General features: G+C 36.2%; 1 protein-coding gene across 3 annotated transcripts in view; it reads left to right on the top strand.

Moving 5' to 3' along the window:
* LOC107309034 (macrophage mannose receptor 1-like) overlaps positions 1-23,327 on the top strand; it is a 31,918-nt gene that overhangs the window by 5,178 nt on the left and 3,413 nt on the right. Inside the window, exons 3-27 of one of the 3 annotated variants that reach the window (XM_015853446.2) lie at positions 155-556; positions 1,336-1,509; positions 2,884-3,042; positions 3,873-3,986; positions 4,520-4,654; positions 5,459-5,641; positions 6,320-6,477; positions 7,108-7,221; positions 7,539-7,654; positions 7,924-8,072; positions 9,098-9,297; positions 9,534-9,661; positions 10,685-10,766; positions 11,903-12,035; positions 13,183-13,218; positions 13,346-13,521; positions 14,390-14,457; positions 15,209-15,309; positions 16,489-16,625; positions 17,622-17,736; positions 18,336-18,532; positions 19,449-19,539; positions 20,501-20,733; positions 21,552-21,717; positions 22,906-23,058. In XM_015853446.2, coding sequence (XP_015708932.1) covers positions 155-556; positions 1,336-1,509; positions 2,884-3,042; positions 3,873-3,986; positions 4,520-4,654; positions 5,459-5,641; positions 6,320-6,477; positions 7,108-7,221; positions 7,539-7,654; positions 7,924-8,072; positions 9,098-9,297; positions 9,534-9,661; positions 10,685-10,766; positions 11,903-12,035; positions 13,183-13,218; positions 13,346-13,521; positions 14,390-14,457; positions 15,209-15,309; positions 16,489-16,625; positions 17,622-17,736; positions 18,336-18,532; positions 19,449-19,539; positions 20,501-20,733; positions 21,552-21,717; positions 22,906-23,058 — 3,720 coding nt within the window. Of the gene's footprint in view, positions 1-154; positions 557-1,335; positions 1,510-1,963; positions 2,089-2,883; positions 3,043-3,872; positions 3,987-4,519; positions 4,655-5,458; positions 5,642-6,319; positions 6,478-7,107; positions 7,222-7,538; positions 7,655-7,923; positions 8,073-9,097; positions 9,298-9,533; positions 9,662-10,684; positions 10,767-11,902; positions 12,036-13,182; positions 13,219-13,345; positions 13,522-14,389; positions 14,458-15,208; positions 15,310-16,488; positions 16,626-17,621; positions 17,737-18,335; positions 18,533-19,448; positions 19,540-20,497; positions 20,734-21,551; positions 21,718-22,905; positions 23,059-23,327 lie in introns of those variants that run through there. The other 2 variants (XM_015853445.2, XM_015853447.2) reach the window with 2 other exon arrangements.

Raw genomic sequence — 23,327 nt, 5'->3', positions numbered from 1 at the left:
TTTTAAACAATAAAATTAATATTCCATTGGGCTCCATTCAAAGATGTTTTTATTTGACATGAAAGCAACAACTCCTACTTTGTGTGAATAGGAAGCAGAATATGTCACTTACATCAATTATTCCTATACTTTCCATTGTTTTTTTTTTTTACAGACACTGAAATATTTTTAATATACAATAAAGTCAGTAAACTCTGTCTTCAGGCTTCTATTGCACAATCAGTTCGAACTGCCACTTGCCATCAAGACAATGAATCACAAAAATTCAGGTGGATTACTGATCATCAGCTCATGAGTGTGAGACTGAACCTATGCTTGGGTGTTCCATTGAAGGAAGATGAGGTTGCAGTCACCCTGTTCCCGTGTAACCAAACAAGTGACCTCCAGTGGTGGGAATGTAGAAATGAAAGCCTTCTTGCAATCCAGGGAGAAGACTTGTTTTTCAGTCCTGGCAAGGAAGAACATGATAATGTTGTATTAAAGAAGAGGCCGAGTCCAAAGAATAATTGGAAGATCTATGGGGCCATGGATGTTTTATGTTCCCAGAGATATGAAGGTACAGGAAGTTACACTAATTTCTTTGTGATTGTTAGAGTGATTAGGATCTTTAGCTCTGAATATTCTGATTCCTTCAGTAACAATCAGAATTTTAAAAAATCACAGTACTGGGAGAGTTAAACTTGAATTTAATTTTTGCAAAATATTATGTATGTTTTATATAATACATATAGAATATACTATACACACTGTAATATTATAGTACTATTATAGTATTATAATACTGTAGTGTTTTATGTTCAATAATTAGCTTCACAGAATCATAGAACAGCTCAGATTGGAAGGGATTTTAAAGCCTACTCAATTACATTCCTCTGCTGTGGGCAGGGCTGCTCCCCACTACATCAGGCTGCCCAGGGCCCCATCCATCCTCGCCATGAACACTCCAAGCATGGCATATTCACATCTTCTCTGGGCAGTGCTTCATTACCTTCTGAGTAAAGAATTTCATCCTAACCTCCCCTCTATTAGTTTAAAGCCATTCGCTCTATCATTGTCAGACTGTACAAAAAGCTGGTCTCTTCTCTGTGCTGAACAAGCCCAGCTCCCTCGACCTTTCTCCATAGCTAAGGTTCTCTAGCACTCTGAGCCCCTTTGTGCCCCACCTCTGAGCCTGTTCCAACAGCTCTGATTACTCTAAATTGCTTTTCCTCATAACGATACAGCTATGGAAAACCTAATATGGAAATAACTTAGAGATGCAATTTAGCAATTAACATAGCATTTATGACAGTTTACATTATTTTCTATACTGTTGTTATCCTCTTGTCTTCTCAGAGACCTTTACACTGCTAGGAAATGCTTTTGGGGCACCTTGTGTGTTCCCTTTCATGTACAAGAAGCAGTGGTATGCCGAGTGCACGGCTGCTGGCCGCTCAGATGGCTGGCTCTGGTGTTCAACAACTGCAGACTATGACACAGACCAGCGATATGGATTTTGCCCAGTAAAAGGTAAGTTCTCTGTTCCCTTGCAGTTCTCTTTAGCCAACCAGTGGTAGCAGAGGGTCAGCATCTTTATAACAATGCATAGTTTACATCAACAGATTATACTGTTTTGCCATATCCTACAGCACCCTACAGAAGGAAATAACACAATGTTGTATAAAGATTTGTAGAAAACTGATTGAAGGGTAAAATAGTGTGCAGTTCCCACCAATTGAGGTGGTGTTGCTGATCAGCAGGATAACTTTGAGTTTCTCCTTCTTTCCCAGACAGGATACGTTCTGTAATCATTGTACAAGCCTTCTCTAAGTACACCCATTGTGACAGACATGGGCATAATAATAAGCGCTGTAGGAAGCATAAAGATTAAGCTAACATGTTTTTAATCTGCCTATATTTTTATATATATATTTGCTTAATTGGAAAGTGTTCTCATTAATCCTAGTGAGCCCTCTTCATATAGTTTGGATAGCTTTCTTTCCATCCAACCCTGATGTTTCTCTGAAAGTGAATTTTTTTCTGAAAATTGACTTCCGTTTCTATGGTCCCTTCTCTCTCCATCTCCCTTCCTGGCTGTATGATTGACAGGTAAGCCTTTACAATTCTTCTTAACTCTCCCCTGCCTTTTTCCCCATTGCTCTGCAGTCAAATATGCTGTTGAGGTTACTACAAAGATATTACAACAGTAAGCCTAAATGGCATGTGACACAGGGGTCAGTGAATACTTTTCAAAGCCTTTGAAAGTCATTTCTCAATTCTTTTCTTTTTAATTTCTTTTAATTATTTTATTTTTTTTTTTAATTCAGCTTTATACCGGCTTTGGGGAATAATCAAACATCTAATCCAATTTTGTATTGCATTTTAATAAGCAGGAATAGATCCTCACCAGATCAAAGAGGCAAAGATAATCAGAAGAGAAGCAACTCGTGGCTCAGTACCATGGCAGTGCCACAGCTGTCAGACTGTGGGAGGAACCACCAGAGACTTTTAGCAGAGGAAGATTTCTCTGAGAACTGTCTGATGCTAAATTCAGTCCTATAGCTGTATCTCAGAGCTCTCAGTGGAAACTGCTGCCAAGAAAGAGAAGAAGCTGGATATCTTTTTATAGATTTCAGCTAAGATTTCTTCCATAGCACTTCAAGTCATATACATTTCTATGCAATCACTTCCTTAGTAGTAATTCCTGGATTATGTATGAGTGGGTAATATTTTTCAGCTTTGCCGGCTGGGCCCTTACCTTCATCTTTCTTTATCCTGCTCCAAAAGTTTTCAGTGCTCTTGGAAGAACAGAACAGACACGAGAATGTCATGTATAAGGAGAACCTGCAACTCATTTTTCTGTGAGGGAGTTACTGTCCCCCATTATAGTTATTTTCTCCACAGACAGAGATACCACTTGGACTACGGATCTGTTAAGGAATGCCCACTACCAAATAAACTCTGAATCTGCTCTCACATGGCACCAAGCAAGGAAGAGCTGTCAGCAACAAAATGCAGAATTATTGAGTATCACAGATATTCATGAACAAATGTACCTTAAAGGTAAGGAAGTAAAGCAAACCCTGATTTACTTACATTCAGGCTCTTTTCAGTCTATCACTGTAGCTACGGACTACCTGCTATCGTCTCATGAAACTAAATATATTAAAAAATAAGTAAATAAATCTTTAATAATTTGTGAGTTCGTATCTTCTGTTTAGAAATGTTATATTGTTTAAAAAATTGTTTGCTTTTTCTTTTTGAAGAAGCACCCATCTGAAAACTAAATGAAAATTTCATTTTTAGTAAAAAGTGATATTTAAAAAAAAAAAAAAATTAACAACAAGAGAAAAGCCATATGCTTATGCCAAAAGAAAGATATGCTTTGTGTCAAAGGCAGTTTGGCGCCTGTTTTGTTTTGCTTTGTTTTTTTCATTCATTTAGCATTTAGAAAAATATAAGTTATTCACACATCCCAAATTGTGGCTCTGCCTACTGCAGTGCATCTCAGGACTGGGATGGAAGAAACAATCTCTTGTTTTAACAATGAATTTAACATGTAAGATTTTTAGCTTCAGAATTTACTCTTACACCGTACTGATATTTCTACATGAGTACTGCCAACCTTGTAAAGATTTAGGTTGTTCTACAAAAAAAAAAAAAAAAATTCTGAATTTACTCTAAGATGTCATTTTGCAGTAGGAGATACAAAGAGCAAGAGAGTGTTTTGTTGACTGCGTTTTCTGTTGATCAAAACTTTTGTATTTCCATTTATCACAATATCTAAAGATATTCCTAGTTAGATATTTAAGAATTTCATGTCTTCCTAGAGAAATTATTTATGACTTTTGCTAATTAAAAGATGATTTATGAATCTTCTTTTGGTTATTTAGAGTTAACAGAAAGTACAGATTCTGCACTGTGGATTGGCCTCAATAGACTGGACTTGAAGAGTGGCTGGGAGTGGATTGGAGGCACTCCTTTCCATTATTTAAACTGGGCTCCAGGTAGCTGTGGCTTTGCTTGAGTTCTCTACTTCTGAAGACAAAGAATACGTACTTCAAATTCATCTTTAAAATATTTTCTCAGATTATTTGGGCATGAGAAAAAGTAGAACATTAGCATTAAGCCACCAAAACAGCATAGATTTTAGCCTTTCTTGTGTTGTCTTTAGAAGATTGTATTTATTGGTCCACAGTTTTCTTTTTCCATAGCAATGTAAATCAGAAACTTCTATATATTGCAAAAATAATTTATTTCTGGAAACATTACTATATCTCCCACAAATATTTAGTTTTCCATTTCTGGTCACTAGCAACAATAATAATGTTAAAAGTCAGAAGATTGAGCAAGTTACATGTTTATGTACACTTAAACTATATTGCAATATGCTATATTATATGGGGGCATTCCCACTACTGGAGACCTGCCTCAGTTCAAGAAATGTTTAGGTGTTGTACTAAGGGACATTAATTAGTTGGGAAATATTGTGGATTGGGTGATCCTGTCTGTCATTTCCTTATTTATATCTTTCCCAAAGGAAGTCCCTCTCCAGAATCTGGAAAACTCTGTGTGGTTTTGAATCCTGAAACAAAAGCTAAATGGCAAAACTGGGAATGTGATCAGAAACTTGGCTACATCTGTAAAAAAAGAAACTTTACCTTGATACCCCCAGGTATGTAATCTATGTTGATAATTAAAAATAGGAGCTGTTGTTGAAATTGCTTGATGTTCCCTTTGGCAAAGATGAACAAAAGAATTTCATTAGAAAGAAGAACTATTTTTAACCATTACTGTCACTTTCATTTTTTCCTCATTCATGATTTTACAGCCATTGCACTCTTTCTAGAATGAGCTCTAAGTCCCACCACACAGGGTGAAACAGCCAGGTCTCTTTTTGATACCACAGAGTTCTGAGCATAAAAAAGAACAAAAAGAGAGTTATTTATCAGAAGAGAATTTATTAAATACAACTAAAGGAAGAAAAATTGACACATAGCAAATATAAAAGTTATTTTAAGTGGATATTTCCCTGCAGGTATTTTCCTGTGCATATGTCCAGTTTGAAATTTTTCTAGTTGATTTTTATCTATGGAGACACTTAATCTTTCAGAAAATCGTAAGTATTCTGTTAAGTACAGATGATTTTGATTTTTCTTAACTGATAAACAGCTTCTAAGTATTACAGAGGGTGTTACCATTTATGTATTAGTGTGATTTTTACAGGTATTTGACCATTATAAAACCTGTAGATTTTGTGCTAAATAATATATGTATTAAAAAAATCATTGTCCTAGTTACAGCAAGTTTTGAATCATATTTATATCTAATGTTTTCTAGATATCTTTTCATTATAGTGAGAATCCCCAAAGAAAATTCTTAGGTTGGAGCTTTTGTACAGGATGAGTGAAGTTATTTTCAGCCTCCTGTCATTTGCATAGCATCTGGTCTCTGCTAAAATACTGATATTTATTTCTAGGTGACATTGGGCCTATTGCTTGCCCAGATGGATGGACATCATATATAGATCACTGTTACAAGATCTTCAGGGAATCCAAAGGATGGCAAGAAGCTTTGACCTCCTGTCAGAATGAAGGGAGTCACCTGGTCAGCATCCAACACCTTGAGGAGCACAGCTTTATTGTGTCTGGGCTTGGGTACAGTGAGTGTTTCCAGTTGTTTTTTTCTTTTTTTCTTTTTTCCCCTTTTCTGTGTGCAAGGAGCTATCTGACCTGAGAAGTAGAAATTGTATTAGCATTAAATATCACGGCCATCATCACAAGAAGCACTTACAGGAATGAGTTTTTCTTTCTTTTACTTTTTGATTCTATTATCACCCCCTAGATTAGTGAAGAAATTGTGAATATCCTTCCAGATCTTTCCTTTCTCATTTTTCTTAATACTGCCTAAATTTACCTTTCATTTTCAATAGCTCTTCTTTCATTAAGAATGCCTAAAACCATAGGATTGTGCACCGGTTTAGGCCAGAGTGTACCTTGGAAGTCATCTGGTTCAGCTCCAGCTTGCACAGCTAGCCTCAGACCATGTTAGATGGAAATTTTAAGGTGGTCCTGTGTGGAGAAGGGAGTTACACTTGATCCTTGTGAGTTACTTCCAACCTGGGACGTTCTATGATTTCACTATAATCTAATTTTGAACATGTACTGTAATTATTGTAATATGTGTGTGAAACATTTCACATATCAGATCATCATGCAACAAACTTAATAATGTTCTGCTTTATAAATTAAGAGATTGCATGTTCTCGATCTTGAGGCAGCTAGAAAAAGGATGCAGCGTTATGAGAGGTCTTTTCTAGTTCTGTGTTGCTCTGTTCTAGAGCCAACAGACAAGCTCTGGATTGGCCTAAACGATCACAAATTCCAAATGTTTTTTGAATGGAGTGATGGTACACCAGTGACATACACCAAATGGCATCTGGGAGAGCCATCCAGCACCAACAACAGGCCAGAAGACTGCGTTATGATCAAGGGTCAGGTAACATTATTCAGCACGCCTTTGATTTTAATATAAAAACTAAATTGTTAGAAGAATAATCTGGCCTCCTATTTCAACAGCTGTGTAGGGCCAGAAAAGGGGATGTGAGGACAAAACTTGAGACTCAAATATGACTCAAAAGTTGAGACTGAAATATGAACATTAAAAGGAAACATGAAATTATTGTGCTGCTTAGGACATTTTCTCTTTGAGTTCATCACAACGTAACCTCTGAAATAAAGCAGGTCTTCCAATGTCATTTGGATACATTTTTTCTGGTGGCAGTGATAGCACACTGCCACCCTGCTGCTGCCCTTGTGCCTGCTCCTTTGCCTATCGTTGAGTGGCGCAACTGCCTGTTCTGAGCCCTGCTGACCAGGTTGGGGACCAGCTGTAGCTGAAAAGTGGCCAGGAAATCTGTCACCTTCATTGCCACTCATCACTACCAGCTGTAGCACAGACCATAGACCACTCTAACATTTCACTGAGTGAGCTGAGTTTTGTTATCAGTTTAGGCAATTGCACATAAAAGTGTACATCTGTTTCAAAATGGAAGGAGAAATGAAGATCTGTTCAGTTTCTTTATCATGTTAATCTCATTGTTATTTATTTCTTTTTTCTGCCTCATAGGATGGCTATTTTGCAGACTCTGACTGTGGGAAGAAAGCTGGTTATATTTGTAAAAGAAAACCTATACCACAAATAGCTGGAGAAAAGGAAAATACTGATGTAGGTTGCAAAAAAGTAAGTGTGTAAGATAGGAACATTAATTTCTCAGATCAAAAAAAGGACTTTGTCTGAGAATAATCAAATATTACTTGAATTATTATTTATTTACAGATTTCTTTTTATTATTTATTATGGAGTTTCTCTCTCTTAAGTTACCTTAAGCTACTTACAGAAACCATTTATGAGGAATCTGAAATTTCAGTGCAAAAGTTTGCTAATTCATAGTTTTTATAATTATTGTCCTTCATTCATTTTGAAATTATATAGCTCATTTAATACATGGATCCACAGTTATTTAAAACTCAAAAGGAGATTCTACAATTGTGTTACAGGGATGGGTAAGATATGGGACCTACTGCTATTTTATTGGACATGTACCAGCTACATTTTCTGAAGCAAACAACACTTGTGAAGGACAAAAAGGTTACCTACTCACAGTTGAAAGTAGGTATGATAATAACTTTATTTTGTCTGTTGCAAAGGTAAAGGTTGTATGTTTCAAATTAGTCATGGAACTATTTCTCAATTGTTACACAAGATCTAACAGTAAATTATCCAATCTACAGATGAGATTTGTAGTTGAAAACAAGAGACTTTTTGATGGATTTATATGCCATCTGAAGCAAGGAAGAGGAGAAAAGGGTTCATCATCAGATGTCTGATAAACTTGGATAAATACTTTTATTTTCACTTGTGTTACTGTGGTCATCCTTACAGGTACGAACAAGCCTATTTGACTAGTCTTGTTGGGCTGAGGCCTGACAAATATTTCTGGCTTGGCCTCTCTGACATGGAGGACCAAGGAACTTTCAGGTGGAGCAGTGGTGAAGAGGTCTCCTTCACACACTGGAATGCAGCAATGCCTGGTAGGTGCTGTGACAGTGGAGGGTGGAGCCCTTAGTCCCTACTCAGATTACTGACAACATCTGAATGTTATCATTGAACCTTTCAATGTATTTTACAGGAGCAAACAGTTCCTAAAATCTTTGTTGTTGTTATTGTTTTTGTTGTTTTTGTTTTAATTTCAAAGGGACAATTTGAATTACAGTTTTATACCAGGGTGTCTGATATACTTACTCATAAGTTTGACTTTATGCCTTGTCTGCACAAAGACTCATAATTAAAATCTTGAAAATTGCCTTCGTTTTGATAAACAGGTTACAGACAGTACCTGAGACTATTCTGCACTCATCTCTGGAAAAAAAAGAGTGTGAAACAGAGCAACTGTAATAAGAACTTGAAGTTAGAATTACAAAATGATAGAATCAAAACTGATTATGCCATATTTTTCACTTATGATGTTAAGAGGCCTTCATTCACATAATACTGATACTGCACAAATGAACAGAAAGCAAGGTTTTGAAATGCTATGAGGGAATCTGCTCTTCTTGAGATAGAACACATCCTTCCCAGAGATAATTTGTCTAAAATTTTTCTCAGATCTTTCAGTGAGGTTATGAAATCTCAACTGAAATGCAAACAGCTCAGGGCTATGGGACTTCAATAAACACAGAAAGAGAAAATTTCTTGCCAGGTATTTGGAAGCAGATGAACAGATGAACCTTCATCATATCTCTTTGAGGCTTAAGAAAGAATGAGATCCTCATTAAAAGCAGAGGTTTTCCCTGTGAAAAATAAAAATTTCTATCCATAGAATTCATTATGAAGAACATCCAAAATAGAAAGGAAAACAGAAAATCTTTAAGCTGATTATGACCTCCTCAGACAGAAACCTCTTCAGCTCAGTGGAAAACACCTAGAATGTTTCTCTGCTGTTCTTCTATTCAAGTGCTAGCGTATGACAAGAAGGGAATGGGCACTTCTCAGAGTTTTTAAGCAAGATTCAAGTAGAGTGTATGATGAAAGTCAGTGCTTTTTATTTCTCATAAAGGAAGTAAACGAGGGTGTGTTGCCATGAGAACTGGAACTGCAGCTGGATTATGGGATGTTCTTGACTGTGAGTCTAAGCAAAAATATATCTGCAAACAATGGGCAGTTGGTGCAACAGCCCCACCTCTTTCAAGTGCTGCTCCAAAGCCCACATGTCCTGAAGGCTGGATATCAAATGACCATGCTAGTTCCTGTTATAAAGTAAGTTCTTAATAGTTAAAAGAAATGCTTTGGAATGCTTTGATTTTCACCTATTTTGTTAAATAATCAGACCACTCTAATGGGAAAATGTTATAAGCAGTATAATCCACTTCTCCTACAGAGTATTACTTGGTTTCTACGAAACTTCATTTTTATTTGATCAAGAGCATATTTCTTATGCTATATCATTATTTTATGTTACAGGTAGTGTATGTTTTAAAGCAATTTCTTCACAGTCCTTTTGCAGGTCAGATATTAAAAAGAAATCATGGATTGAAGCTCGAGATTTTTGTCGACAAATTGGAGGGGATTTGGCCACCATTAACAATGAGGAGGAAATAAAAATGATATCAAGTGAAAACAGGTGATTATCTGTGCATTTTTTGCCTAATTAGACTCTAAAGGTACTTAAAATGAACTATTATAAATACTCAGATAATTTCTAAAACAGATTCCTAAAAATCTAAAAACACTTTGATAACTTTGAACTTTTATCTAGTTATGAGCGTTAACTGTTAAAAAAAAAAAAAAGAAAGAAAAGAAAAAGAAAAAAAAAAGAAAAAAAAAGACTTATTTTATGGCTAATGGATATCATTTAGGAATACATGAAATTATAGGAGGTGGTATTCTAAGCAGGGTTGAAAATATTACCAATATATTTATTTTTCACTCACCTTGACATAGCCAAAGCTGAGACCATCTTCAAGAGCAATAGCCTCTTTAAATCAGCAATGGCCTTTCCTAAGAAAACAGTACAGTGGAAGTTCACTACTATCTGTAATTTTGATAAATCAATCACTGATGCTAAGGAAATGTGGAGTGACTGTTCATACGGCAGTTAGTGGTGATACAATGTCAGCTATTCTTACAGCTCCATTGCTATAGTATTGATGATTAGTTAGGGACTTGATATTCTTGAAGGTCTTAACCAACATTAATGATTTTACAATTCTGTTTTCCTGCTTTATTCAAGAAGCATCCCTTGTCTAAACTATGTAACAATTACTAACGTGTTTTTAAAGGCTTCAGTTATGCTTCTAAGTTAACACAATGGTGTTTGTAAAGGTTGTAAATGCAGGGCTAGTGCACTGCCAATTACATCTGTTGCATCAGCACATTCAAACTGTGAATCCCAGTGAGTATAATAAGCATTTGTAAACTGCAGGGGGCTGGTAAGGCAGGTAATAGGGAGAGAAATATTAGATTTTTCTGTTCTATATTTCTATATGCGTAAGTATAGCCTTCACCAAAGCTAATAGGATAAATAATACTACTTCACTGCACTTTGGAAAAGGCTTGAAAAATGAAAGTTTAATGATGTGTTCCTGGATGCTGTTTGCATTAGTGTTTGCAAACTGTTCTGTCTTATAATTTGTGTTTGAGTCAGTTACTGTAGATTTGAAAGAGTTTGGATTGGTATATATTCCTTGAATCCGGATGAAGGATTTGCCTGGAGTGATGGTTCTCCTGTAAGTACTTTAATTTTTCATCAGATTTGTTTGGTTAAGATGTCTTGGGGCTTGTACATGTGCTTTTTGGGTTTTTACTATTCTCCTCTTCAAAGAGAATGCTAATCCTGTGAATGTTAATATGGCTGTTAACCTTTACTGCCATCAGTAAAACCACAGCAACACATTTGAACACATGGAAATAATCTGCATGTCACTATGGTCTGCAGCTTTCTGCACAGCCTTCCAATATATTTTCTTTTCCAAAAATGGAGTATGAGCACATAGCATCACAACATAAAACTTGGTCATACCAGACCTTGTATGCTTTTTCTGGCCAGAAACATATGAAGAGATAAGCATGCAACAGATGTATTTCTCAGTGTCTTCCTACATCCTCCAGTAAGCAGAGGGTCAGGGTCTTTCAGAAACAGCTAAGATCTGTATTCCTACATGATGTTCCTACAGAACTCCATTTCTTATTATCTCCAAATGCTCTTATACTCTATTTCCTATTTTTTTTTTTTATCCACGCAAGAACCATTCCTCTTATCTTGTAACACTTTAGTTTCCTTAAAAGCTTTTGGAAAGAGAGCTTGCCAAGAACTTTTTCAAAATTCCAAGTATCTTATATCAAACACCTCTTCCTTCCTGTTTGTATGACATTTCTTTCAGAGGTAACTCCACCATGTTTGTAGGGCATGGCTTCCCTTCCAGAAGCCATGTTCTTGCCCTTACTAACTCAGAGAGAGGAAGCAGTGAGAGCTGAATTGAAGAATGTTATGTTCACTGCTACCTGATGGCTATTGGACAATATAATTTTGAACCAGGTCATAATCAGTGAAGTGAAAACTACATTGCCTATGCAGGAACAGTGAGAGTTGATTGGGGTGAAGTCATCAGCTAGATGGAGCTCATTAGAAGCAGCGCCTTTGACCATTTTTATTCTGTGTGTAATGCTTCAGATATGAACGAGAAGAAAAGTCCTCCATGTCAAGACAGCCTGATCTCCCATTTATTGACATTATCCCATTTTCAAAATTCTTATACCTATTTCTTTTCCTATATTTGTACTCATAAGACACAGAATCTGTGTTTCTTTTTCCCAATGGATAGTATAACTGCTGAAACAGATTAAAAGATTATTTCTTTTATAGGTTATGTACACAGACTGGAGCGATCATCCAAGAAGTTCAGAAGGACACATGTTCTGTGGTTTAGCATATTATAGGCAATGGCTTCTTTCACTCTGTGAAGAGCAGCATAACTGGGTTTGTCAAATTAAAAAAGGTAGATTTATTATTCTCTTTAATCAGGAAGCTTGAATAATTTTTTATTTGCTTTCAAATCTAATTTGCTGGAGAAAGATACAAAATTTTGAAAACTATACTTTTTCCAAATGCATTCCAAGAAAATTAGGTTACATAAAACAGGCCAGGATTTTTTCAATGACAAATGATAAAAATAAATGAATTAATTTCTTCATGTAAATATTGGTGTATAAATAATGGTGTTTCATTATTATATAATAACTTTTTGTGTGCTTTTGATGTGGGAAGTAAGGAGTTGTGCCTTCCTTACAGCACTGATCATGGATAAAGCTGGAAACAAATCTAAACAAAGTCTGGTGCACAAGTTAATTTTTTCCTTGAGATCTGACTGGATTTACTGCCTATTATAGGCCTCCAGAAGAGGTAACAGGAGATGGCTTTCCTATGGGTAAAAGCTCCAGTAGAATAGTTTGTGCTGGAGTCACTTACTAAAAGTGTTCAAGATCACAGTTGTTATGTTTGGCACTTATTGCTGAGGCTAATCATAGCTATAGCAATACAGCTAAGGAAAATCGATAAAACCAAGAAGTAGTGATCCATGTTCTCCTCTACAGATATGCAGGAAACATCAGCTTTTGGAAAAGAAATGGTTCAAAGCAGTGGCATTTATTTTTCCATCTGAGGTCAAACTAGTTTCCTCTTAGTATGTACAGATGTATTTCCTTTTGCCTATAAATATTTGGGACTAAGAGAGTATTAGATAAAGATGAAATGAATCTGGTGTTAATTTTCATCCTAATTTTGAGAAGAACCCTCTGGAAAATTATGGTATACCTACTGGGGAATCAGTAAAGAGAATATAAAACCGAAGCTTAAAATACTTCAGATACATTTATTGTGGTTCATAGCTATGGAGACTATTTTAATTAACATTGATCTCAACAGGCACACAGTCCATCTGTGACTTTGCTGAAATGAGGCACAGCTTATTATATAAAATTATAAGACCATGTATTTTTCATAATAGTTGAAATTTGTGGCTAAGCCTGCTTTTTTTCTAGTCAGCGACAAAGGAGTGCAAAAGTCTGCATTAGTTCTTGCTTGGTTCCTTGCTGTCACTCACAGAAACCATGCCACATTATACCTTCTGTTCTGTTGTGTTGCAGGAGTGGTGCCAAAACCTGAACCAATTGACACATATGGTAGGATCTGCATGCACTTACTCTTTTTTTTTTTTTTTTTTTTTTTTTTAAATCAAAATTGTTACTCTCAAATGAATTTTTATGTCCTACAAAAGAAGAATTTAAGCCCATCTTACTTGTCTTCCAGAGTATAAAACCACTGCAGATGGATGGGTCATATATGAAGATAAGCTATACTACATCAGCCAGGAACAAGTCTCCATGGAAGAAGCCCGAGAGTTTTGCAGGATGAATTCTGCAGACCTTGCTGTAATTAATAGTAATAGTGAAAGGAATTTCATACAGAGAGCTCTAATAAAAAATGTAAGACCAATACAGGGTAGAAATAATTTTGACAACCTGCCTGCAAACTTTGAATTATCTTAGAAATAGAGATAATGGTATTTTTGCCAATTAAATGTAACTGACACCGATGAAATCCCCAACCAAATGCTATTTTTTGTTCTGTGTGATTTGTTTTCTTCTACCTGACACGGGCATTTCTACTTGCTTTGCATCAAAGATTTTTTTTTTGAAATTAACATAGAAATATAGAATGGCTTAGGTTGGAAATCATCTTAAAGATCATTTTGTCCCAACCCCCTGCCATGTGCAGGGCTGCTGCCCATAGATCAGGCCCAGGGTCCCATCAAACATGGCCTCAAACGTTCCACAGTTCCACAGGTATTCACAGCTTCTCTGGGCAGCTGTGCCAGTCTTACTGTTCTCTGAGTAATTAATTTCTACCTAATATGTAACCTAAATCTCCCCTCTATTCTTTTAAAACTGTTCCTGCTTGTCCTAACACTACTAGACCATGTAGAATATCAGTCTCTCCACTGCTTATAAGCTCCATTAAAGCACTGTGGAAGGCTGCAGTGAGGTCTCCCTGGAGACTTCTCCAAACTAAACAAGCCCAGTTTGCTCAACCTTTCTTCATGGGAATGGTGTTCTAGCTATCTGAGCACCTTTGTGGCCTCCTCTGCATCTCCATCCTCCTTGTACTCCAGATGGGGCCTCAGAAGAGCAGAGTGGAGGGTGATCACTTCCCTTGCTCTGCTGACCATCCCTCTGTTGATGCAGCCAAGGATTCTATTGGCCTTTTGGGCTACACATGCACACTGCTTGCTTACTTCCAGCTTTTTGTTCACTAGAACCCCCAAGTTCTTAAAATAGTTTCTTTCTGTTTTAGGATAAATACAGGTCAGAGTCAGGACAATACTTCATTGGTTTAAAATTGAGTCTGGATAAAAAGTTCAGGTAAGTTAAATCATCGCAGTGTCTGTTAATATGCCGAAGCAAACTATTATTTGTAGTCAGAGGTACTAAATATGGTGTTTATCAAGGACAAGGACTGAAGCTGGTTGTATGTTTAACAAGTACAAATCATAAGCAAATAATCCTAGTTCCAGTACTTTTCCCAAAAAAGAAAAATGGAAAGAGCATATTTTCTTAAGTGAATACACACCAAAACAAAAACTTGGAAGCTGAACTCTTATGCTTTCTAAGTCTGTTTCAAGTATTGGCCCAATGAACTGGAAGTATTTCTTGTATCCATAGAAACATCAACTCAGACTGAGGAATGTAATATTAAGTACATTAATTCAATGCTAATTGAATTAACATTGTTACATTATCAACAATTAATATTAAGTAATATTAATTCAGTGTGAAGAAATTAAGACAAATTAAACTTCTGATATCCTCTGTGTTACGTATTTGCTAACTGAATAATACTTTCTGATATTAGATGTAGGTTGGCCACTTCTGGTTGCCAGTGGAAAATATTCTTGATGTTTTCTTTTTCTGTACTGCAATAGCTTACACAAATTTCTTCAAATTTGAATAATTAAATTTGATTTGAAAATCAAAGAGAAAAAACAGTAACAGTTTTTGACAGTTCTTATAAATGCTTATGGATTTTGTCTTCTTTGTGAAATGTTCATTAGGATTCTTATCTAATAACTGAAAGAGTATTAATTCATAATTATTTGTGTATCTTCTCTTTAAGCTGGATAGATGGGACTCCAATAACTTACGTGGCCTGGGCTCCTAATGAGCCTAACTTCGCAAATAATGAGGAACATTGTGTGGTAATGTTTTCAAAGCAAGGTAGATAATAAGATTAAACTGTTAGATTTTACTTCTCTACTTTTGGGTTATAATTGATTCTGACAAACTTCTGCTGTTAGTCTCCATACAGTCTTACTGCTATTTTCTGCAATTCCTTAAGAGGGACAAACCAACAAGGTACAATGACTGGCGTAAGCTCCAGCCTTAAAAGTGTCTATGAATTCAGTATGGGGAGACTTTAGTCCCATGCGTAATTTAATGCAGGTACCTCTCTGGGTTCGTGAGACTGGTATTGCACATTACAGTGCTCTGCATTATTTTGAGTAAAAAACTGATAGGTGAGTGGAGCCTATCTTCAATCCTGTGAACTTAAGAAAGTATTTATGACTTAGCTGCAGAACAAAGGGAGTTTAAGGTACAAGCCAATAAGAAGGTAGATGACAAATATTTGATAAAGTTTGAATACTACGCTGTGCTCTCAGATTGATCTGGAATGTTCTATCTCATACATTTTGCATGTTTTCTTTTCATGTTTGCTTTATGTTATATTACCTCTGCTCCCTGCAATGTAACGATGCCATGGCTTGAACAAGCCATAAATAGATGTGGGCACTGTGGAGAGCCCTGGAAGAGCAGGAGCAGCAGGGTCAAGCGGTTCAAATTAAACAAAAGGGGCTATAGCTGTTCCATGTTGAGAACTTCAACTGGCTCATTCAAAGCTGCCATGGTTACTTTGCTGTCAGATAAAGCTGTGCACTGAAATATAAAGAGAGTACATTGTGTTCAGATTTTTAAAAACAAACAAAAAAAAAACAACAAACAAACAAACAAACAAACCACAACAACTTCATGAGATGTTTATATTTCTTTCTCATCCTCTGCCTCCTGTAATTCTCCTACTTTGACAGCTTAATGTGAGTGGGGAAAACAGAATGAAGTTAATTGGTAACCAGGGCATTTGCTGTATTTTTCCTGTCTTTTGTTCTTTTTGCAATTGCTAAGCAAGGAGCCCACAAACTATTGGTGCTGAGAAGCTAAAGAACATAAATGTGTTCCTTTTGTAAGCAATATTTTTAATCATATTTTCATAAATGTAGCATGAGGCTCTTTTACTCACTTTGATGGTCTGAAAAATAGAGTTTACACTCCTATTCAAAATAAAAAGAGATTGTTGCAAATGCTATAACATATTAACTTGTTTATTCAATATATTTTTAGGCTTGTGGAATGATGTAAACTGTGGTACCACCAATAGATTTGTATGTGAAAGGCATAATAGTTCTATTAATTCAACACTTGCTTCTCTGTTTCCTCCTGGAGGATGTCCAGAAAGTTGGCTTTTCTTTAAGAACAAGGTACATCAATAAGAATCTTAAGTGAATTGCATATAGCAGCAGGACTGAAAAAAAGAACTGTAATCACAAAAGTATGCATTATTTTATGATATTATGAAATAAAGGAGTAATTATCCAGTCAGTGTGTGCTGACTGTATACCAGGACTTCTCTGGAGGTAACTAGAGACATTTGACTTCCTAGACAAATACAATTTATTGTTACTATGTAATAATTCTTCTGTTTCTCTCCCCTGTTATGTATTTATGTTACAAACTGAAGATTGTAAAGTTTGGACTTGGAAAAAAAAAAAAAGCCCTTCAGGTGGAATGATCTAGAAATAATTCATTTGAGCAAATCTTCTGGCTTGAGTTCCCAAAGTTTTCAATTCAGACATATGATGCCAAACTGAAATTGTTTTGAGCATGATTTTATATATAGTTTTGGTCTGGAAGTCCTTACTGCTGTAACAAAAGTATTTGTACCAATTGGAGCTGAAACTCCATTTTCCAATGGCCTTTTTGTTTGATGTACATACTTTGCACTGCAGTTGTGTCTCAAGAATGTTAGGTGAAGATGTCAAATAATATTTCACATAGTTTCACACAATGAGAAGTCATTGTCACAGTCATTGGAAGACGGAAAAGGAGCAGTGGCAATCACTTTGTGCAACTGTATTGTCCAAAGCCACTGAACTTAAATGCTCTTTGTCTTACTGCAGGGAGCAGGTGGAAAAAAATGTATGGCAGGATTATATACCTCACATTGTTATGAGTAATTCAGATGATACTCAGTTCCTGGTTTACACCTTGTGCAAATAAAGGGTCCAAATATCTGCCTCACTGGACATAAATGCCTAAAGGTCTTGCACATTGCTGATTTTTAATTTTGAAATATGTCAATTATTCTAGCCCTTCCTGGAGAGCTGTGCATCCTATAGCTGATTGATAGTATTCACAATCAACAGTTTCCATCTTTGTTAATCTGAATGGATGGTTGCAATTTGTTTTTCCCCCAGTGTTTCAAAATATTTGCCTCCAATACTACAAGAAAGCTGGCATGGCATGACGCACGAGAAGTTTGTATTGATCTGGGAGGAAACCTGGCTTCTGTACCAAATGAGCAAGTGCAAGGTACATAAATGGGCTCTCCTGAAATACCTTACCTTGCAAAGAAAAATATCTATATCCTGCTAAGAAATGTGCTAAGCTCTTGAAAATGTATTACAAAATTATCTGCTGAGAATGGCTTATTTACCGGGTCAGTTTATGTTTGATTTTAATTCTGAAGTATTGAATATTTGCTAAATCATGTTACATGTAAGAAATAACATGCCTGTTTCCAATTCTTTCGGTTACTTGGCTTTTGAGAAAATTTCACTCTGTTTTGAGAGAGGATGTCCAAATTCCTCAGACTAACAAACTACTATTTTTTTCTCTTACTGTCAGTACTATTTTTCTGAATTGCTACATATGCATACAGTGTAGGGAAAGGGACATTTTCTAACTTGCTCCGGAATTGTCTTCTTTGGCTGCTTTTCCCAGCCTTAATGCTTGTTTAACATATGTTCCAGAGATGATTTTCTAAACACTCAGTTTAAAGAAGATGTGCTCTGTACTGGGCAATGTTATCCTTCTAATTTGGTTGCTGTTCTAGGCTTTTCCACAATTTTTCCTGCTTTGGGTGAGTCGTGATGAATTTTCCTTAATAAGAAGTTTTTGCTTCCCTCTAGCTTTTGTCTACTATCATTTAGAGGATGCTACAACCAATGTTTGGATTGGGATGAATGACATCAACAGAGAGTCTAAATTTTTTTGGGCAGATGGGAGCACTGTTTCCTACACCAATTGGGTTGAAGGTGCACCAGAGACCAAACAAAGCTACTTTGACTATTATGAGTTTGAAAGTCTGGATGACAACGCTGTGGAGGTATATAGAAAACTTAATTAGCCTCTGTATCTTAGGCAGACAGATGATTTTTCTAAGCAGAAAGTTACAGCAACAATAACAAAATTTGAAACAGGTCCTTTAGCCAGAAGAAGGGAGTTTAGTAAAATACCTGATAGCCATTCCAAATTTACCAAAAATATTTGGCAGAGATTCCAAAGAAAAAGGACAAAAGGTCTGAGCTATTACAAACTAATAATGAAAAAAGTAAAAACAAAGACATGCATTACATCAGTTCCCCCCCAAAACTGCACCACCACTAGCATTAAAGTTGCAACACAAAATATAGAAAAGTTATGAAATTGTCACAAAATTAATTTGTCCACGTGTGTTTCCCATTCCTGGTTAATGTGACTTCAACTTGTTTCACTAGTTTCTGATGGTATAGAAGGATATCTTCAGCTAAAGGGCAGTTGTTCTGTTGAAGTTAAGTCTTTTCCAAAGAAGTTTCTGCGGAAATAGTAGGCAGCTATTGGTCACAGGAGACTCTTGACATGTGCTGTCAGTCAGCTTGTTTATGATTAAAACTCATTCAAGTCAGCATACCAATAAACTCAGAAGAAATATGCAAAGATGGGCAAGGCCAATCCTGAAACTAGGGAAGCCATATGGAGGAAATCTTGGAAGCAATTAAGGCAGCAATGGGAAATTTTTGTTGGTCCCAAAGACGTCTGATAGTGATATCTTGATAAATGCTAACAAACAACTGGTAGAGAGTACAAGCTTTCTGCAAGATAATCAACTTCAGTTATGATAAGTTCAGAGCAGTGCTTTTAATAATAGTTCATGTATATTTTTTTCATACATATAAATGTTCAGAAGTAAACCTACATAGCTTGCCTATGTAAAAAGAAAAGTTTGCCTTTTCTAATGACTGTATACATTTCCCTTTTTTCAGACAGATTGTGTTTTTATGACAAAATTAGATGGCAAATGGAAAGATGATAGCTGTGACAATGAGAAAGGTTACATATGCCAGATGAATTCACGTGAGTTCCACTTAACCCAGTCTCCTAAATAGATTAAGTATCTTGATTATATAGGAACAATAGAAAATGCACTGGAAACGGATGTCACTTTTTCTAGCTTTGAATGTCATTTGGAATCTCTCAGATTTTAAGAGCTTCTCCAGTCTTAAGACTAAACTTTTTCTAAAGTATAGTTTGTTCCACAGAAATTATTGGAGAGGAACCACTGTCTTAATTGGGATTTTGTACCTAAATCAAGAATAATGCTAGAGGATAATACATGAAAAGATTTCTTCTTGGTGAAATAGAAGATCTTTAGGCATACACTTCAAATGCAGAGTAAAATAAGGAACTTGCAGTGATATCCCTTTTCGGCCTCATTTTATCTCTGGTACAACTGTTCTCTATGCTCTGTTGATTCACAGGGCAGAAATAAACACTGCTTCACTCAAACATGCAGACAACATTCACATAGCCCTAATGGAGAGGTTTATGACTTAGTCAACAGTGATCTATTAACTATCTCAAGTTGTGAGAATAGAGAACAACAGTAAATGTCTTAAAAGCCATCCCCAAACCCTCTCCTGCGAGTGAGCAGAAATAACTGTGTATTCAGATATCCAGATATAGTAAAAATATTTTGAATTATGGGAAATATCAGAAATATCCAATTTATAAGGGGAATTTCTACACTAACCTGGCATCTAGCAAGTGTACTGTCTACTTCAAGGCAACCAGGAGTCTGTTTTTTACATTAACAAATCTGGCTTTTGTTTTACATGATTTTCTGTTGGTGGTGGGGTTTTGTGTGTGTGTGTTTCTTTTAACTTTATTTTACATATTTTTCATGAACTTAAATGAATAATTTAACTTACAGTTATTTTGGACCATGTATTTTTTTTTTTTTTTATTATTTCTTCTATACTGGATATCAGTGGTCTGTTTTAAATTCTTTTAAATTTTTCCTATTTTTGTTCAGTAGTTGCTGAGCAATTTAACTCACCAGCAACAAATCCATCTCCTGACTTTGTCCCCTATGGTGATAGCAGCTATCTAATTGTCTTATCTGAAATGCAATGGGAAGAGGCCAGGAAAAACTGTCAAGAGCAACACGCAGAACTTGCAAGCATTTTAGATGCCTACATCCATTCATTCCTTTGGATCCAGATGCAGAAATATGGAAAGCCTGTATGGATTGGTCTTAACAGCAATATTGTAAGTTGGACTGATGTGTGGTTCAGGTGCTCAGTGAGCTCTCCTGCTTCTTATGTTAATGTAGGATGCTTAGCTTATAGCAATTCTGAAATAACCGTCCTGTTGGTGGTTATGCTGTGTGTATACATGAATTTCTGGTGGCCCCATGAAAACTAATTACAGGCTTTCACACACCAAGTCCAGTGGAAAGAAATCATAAAAGAGATTGTGTAGGTTGGAACTAATACAAAGAGAAAGCTCTACAGAAATAAAGTTACAGACTGCCACAAGCTAAGTGTAGCTTCTGTGCAAAAGCCACTAGCTGCTCTGAAAGCCATTGTAGCTCTCTGCTGCATATAGGGCTACTTGTAACTTTTATTTGTATCATTGTGGTTGCTATGAGCATTAGAGATTTTATAGATGATTTTGACTATTTTATATCAAGTAACCTTTACTCACCAAATTGCTCACAGTCTAAATTTAAAGCAGAATACCAGGGGTGAGTTATTTGTAATTGCTTCTTTTATTATGAAATGAGGTAAATAAATAAAGACTTATTGGAGTTTCTTACTATGTTTTGTAAGCTTGTTTTAATTTTATAAAATCCTCTTGACAGAGACGAATCATTGAATATGATTCATTCTTAGTTCTTATGTAACTACAGCTTCCAGTGACATTGCTTGGAACTCTGAATAGTGTTTAAATCAACAGAACAGAACCTGTTGTTTTTTTTGTTTTTTTTTTTTTTAAATCTCAAATAAAAATGGAATATTTTGTGCCTGAGCTTTGTATGCTATAAACACCACACAACTTTATTACCAAAGCTTATCTGTTTTCAGACTAGAAGCTATTACAAATGGACTGATAACTGGAAAACCAGATTCACTAAGTGGGCAGCAGAGGAGCCAAAGAAGAAAAATGCTTGTGTCTATCTAGACCTTGATGGTACCTGGAAAACAGCACCCTGCAAAGAAACGTACTTCTCAGTTTGTAAGAAATCAAATGGTAAGTGAATATAATCATTCAAAAGACACATTCTTAATTCCACTACTTTGCCTAAACCTAGAAGCTTTGTTATGACTTAAGTTAAAACCTTCATAACAGTAACCTTCAAAATACTGTCTACCTCCGTGCAGAATCTGGAAGTTTTCTATTAGATGATATATGAGCTCAAGGCTACAGCACATGAAAGCCTCTTGTATAAATGGATATGGCTGCTCTGCTTTTATAGTAGTCATAACTGTTTGCATAAGATGAAACTCTGTCCTCAAGGTATTTTGCTCTTTCTGAGATGTGGGCATAAATCATGCTTGAGATTGTGTAATGTAAGTAAGTGCTGGAGCTCGCACCACCTGTATGGACAACAGCACCTGGATAAGTTCATGCTCTGATCTGATACTGGCAGCCAAAATGCTAGCAAGAATTTTAATTCCATTCGCTATTGCTAGAGCTAAAGCAGTTCAAGCTGTAAGAGCCTTGGGAATGTGAATGATACTTTAACTCCTAGTAGACATATTCCAGAGTTATGTTTATTTGTAGATTTTGCAGAAGCATATTGTTTCCCTCCTTGATTAAGGAGGCTTGACTTTAAAGCTACACAATATAGTTTCTTCCATATTTGAGATTCGAGACAGGCTTAAACACCTGAAAGGGACTTCTGACTTAAACAGTCTAGACATACATTCGGTCTTTATATGCAGTGCAAGAACCAACAGAAGTGAGTTGTACACATGATAAATAGATTTGGCAGTGATGTGCTAAACTGGTGGCTCATTTGTATAAAGTGACCACACATGGACTGCAGGCAGCCATATAATATGGGACTCTTATATTGACAATTTGTTAGCTTACAACAACTTGTTGTAATGTGAGAATACAAATTTAAGTTGTAAATCTCCATCGCTCAGGGTTTCTTTTCCTCATAGAGCTGCCAAACCAGATAGGCATTATAAGATGTGATTTGCTTCCATGTCCTAAGAAATGTGGCCTGAGAGTAGATGTTTCACAATTCTGAATGCCTGTCTCTTCCTGTTGTTTGAGCTGGGGCACAGAATAACAGACAAGAGTAGAGTTTGAGGTAGTTAATGCTTGCTGACAGAAATTGTGCTCTGTTTATATGCATACCCTTCTTCATGTGTTGCTCACAATGAAATACCAATGTCAGACCTTCCAAACAATATTGGTCTTCTTTAGTTGTAGCTCCAACTGAGCCTGCTCAGCTGCCTGGAGAATGCCCTGAAGCAGCTGATCTGCAAGCTTGGATCCCTTACCATGGGCACTGTTACTACATTGAGGCTTCAGCAGCAACAAGCTGGGCCCAGGCCTCCCTCAAGTGTACTCATTTAGGTGAGAGACTTCTTCGTCAACTGATGTGACCTTTGACTTATACAAATTCTACACAGACATGTAAAAACATTTATTTTAGAATACTATTGAAAATATTTACTTAAATAGAGGCAGTGATGGGGCACTATGGCCACCGACCACCTGCAGCTGTTCTGTCCTCATAAGAATCATAGAATTACAGACTGCACCAAGTTGCATGAGAAACATAAGGATCAAGTACAACTCCTGGAGAAGAAATGGGGGAAGCCAGCATGCATAAAACATTCAAA

Source organism: Coturnix japonica, chromosome 2 (assembly GCF_001577835.2).
Source record: "Coturnix japonica isolate 7356 chromosome 2, Coturnix japonica 2.1, whole genome shotgun sequence".
NCBI classification, from domain to species: Eukaryota; Metazoa; Chordata; class Aves; order Galliformes; family Phasianidae; genus Coturnix; species Coturnix japonica.
This window is presented reverse-complemented; position numbering and strand designations above follow the sequence as displayed.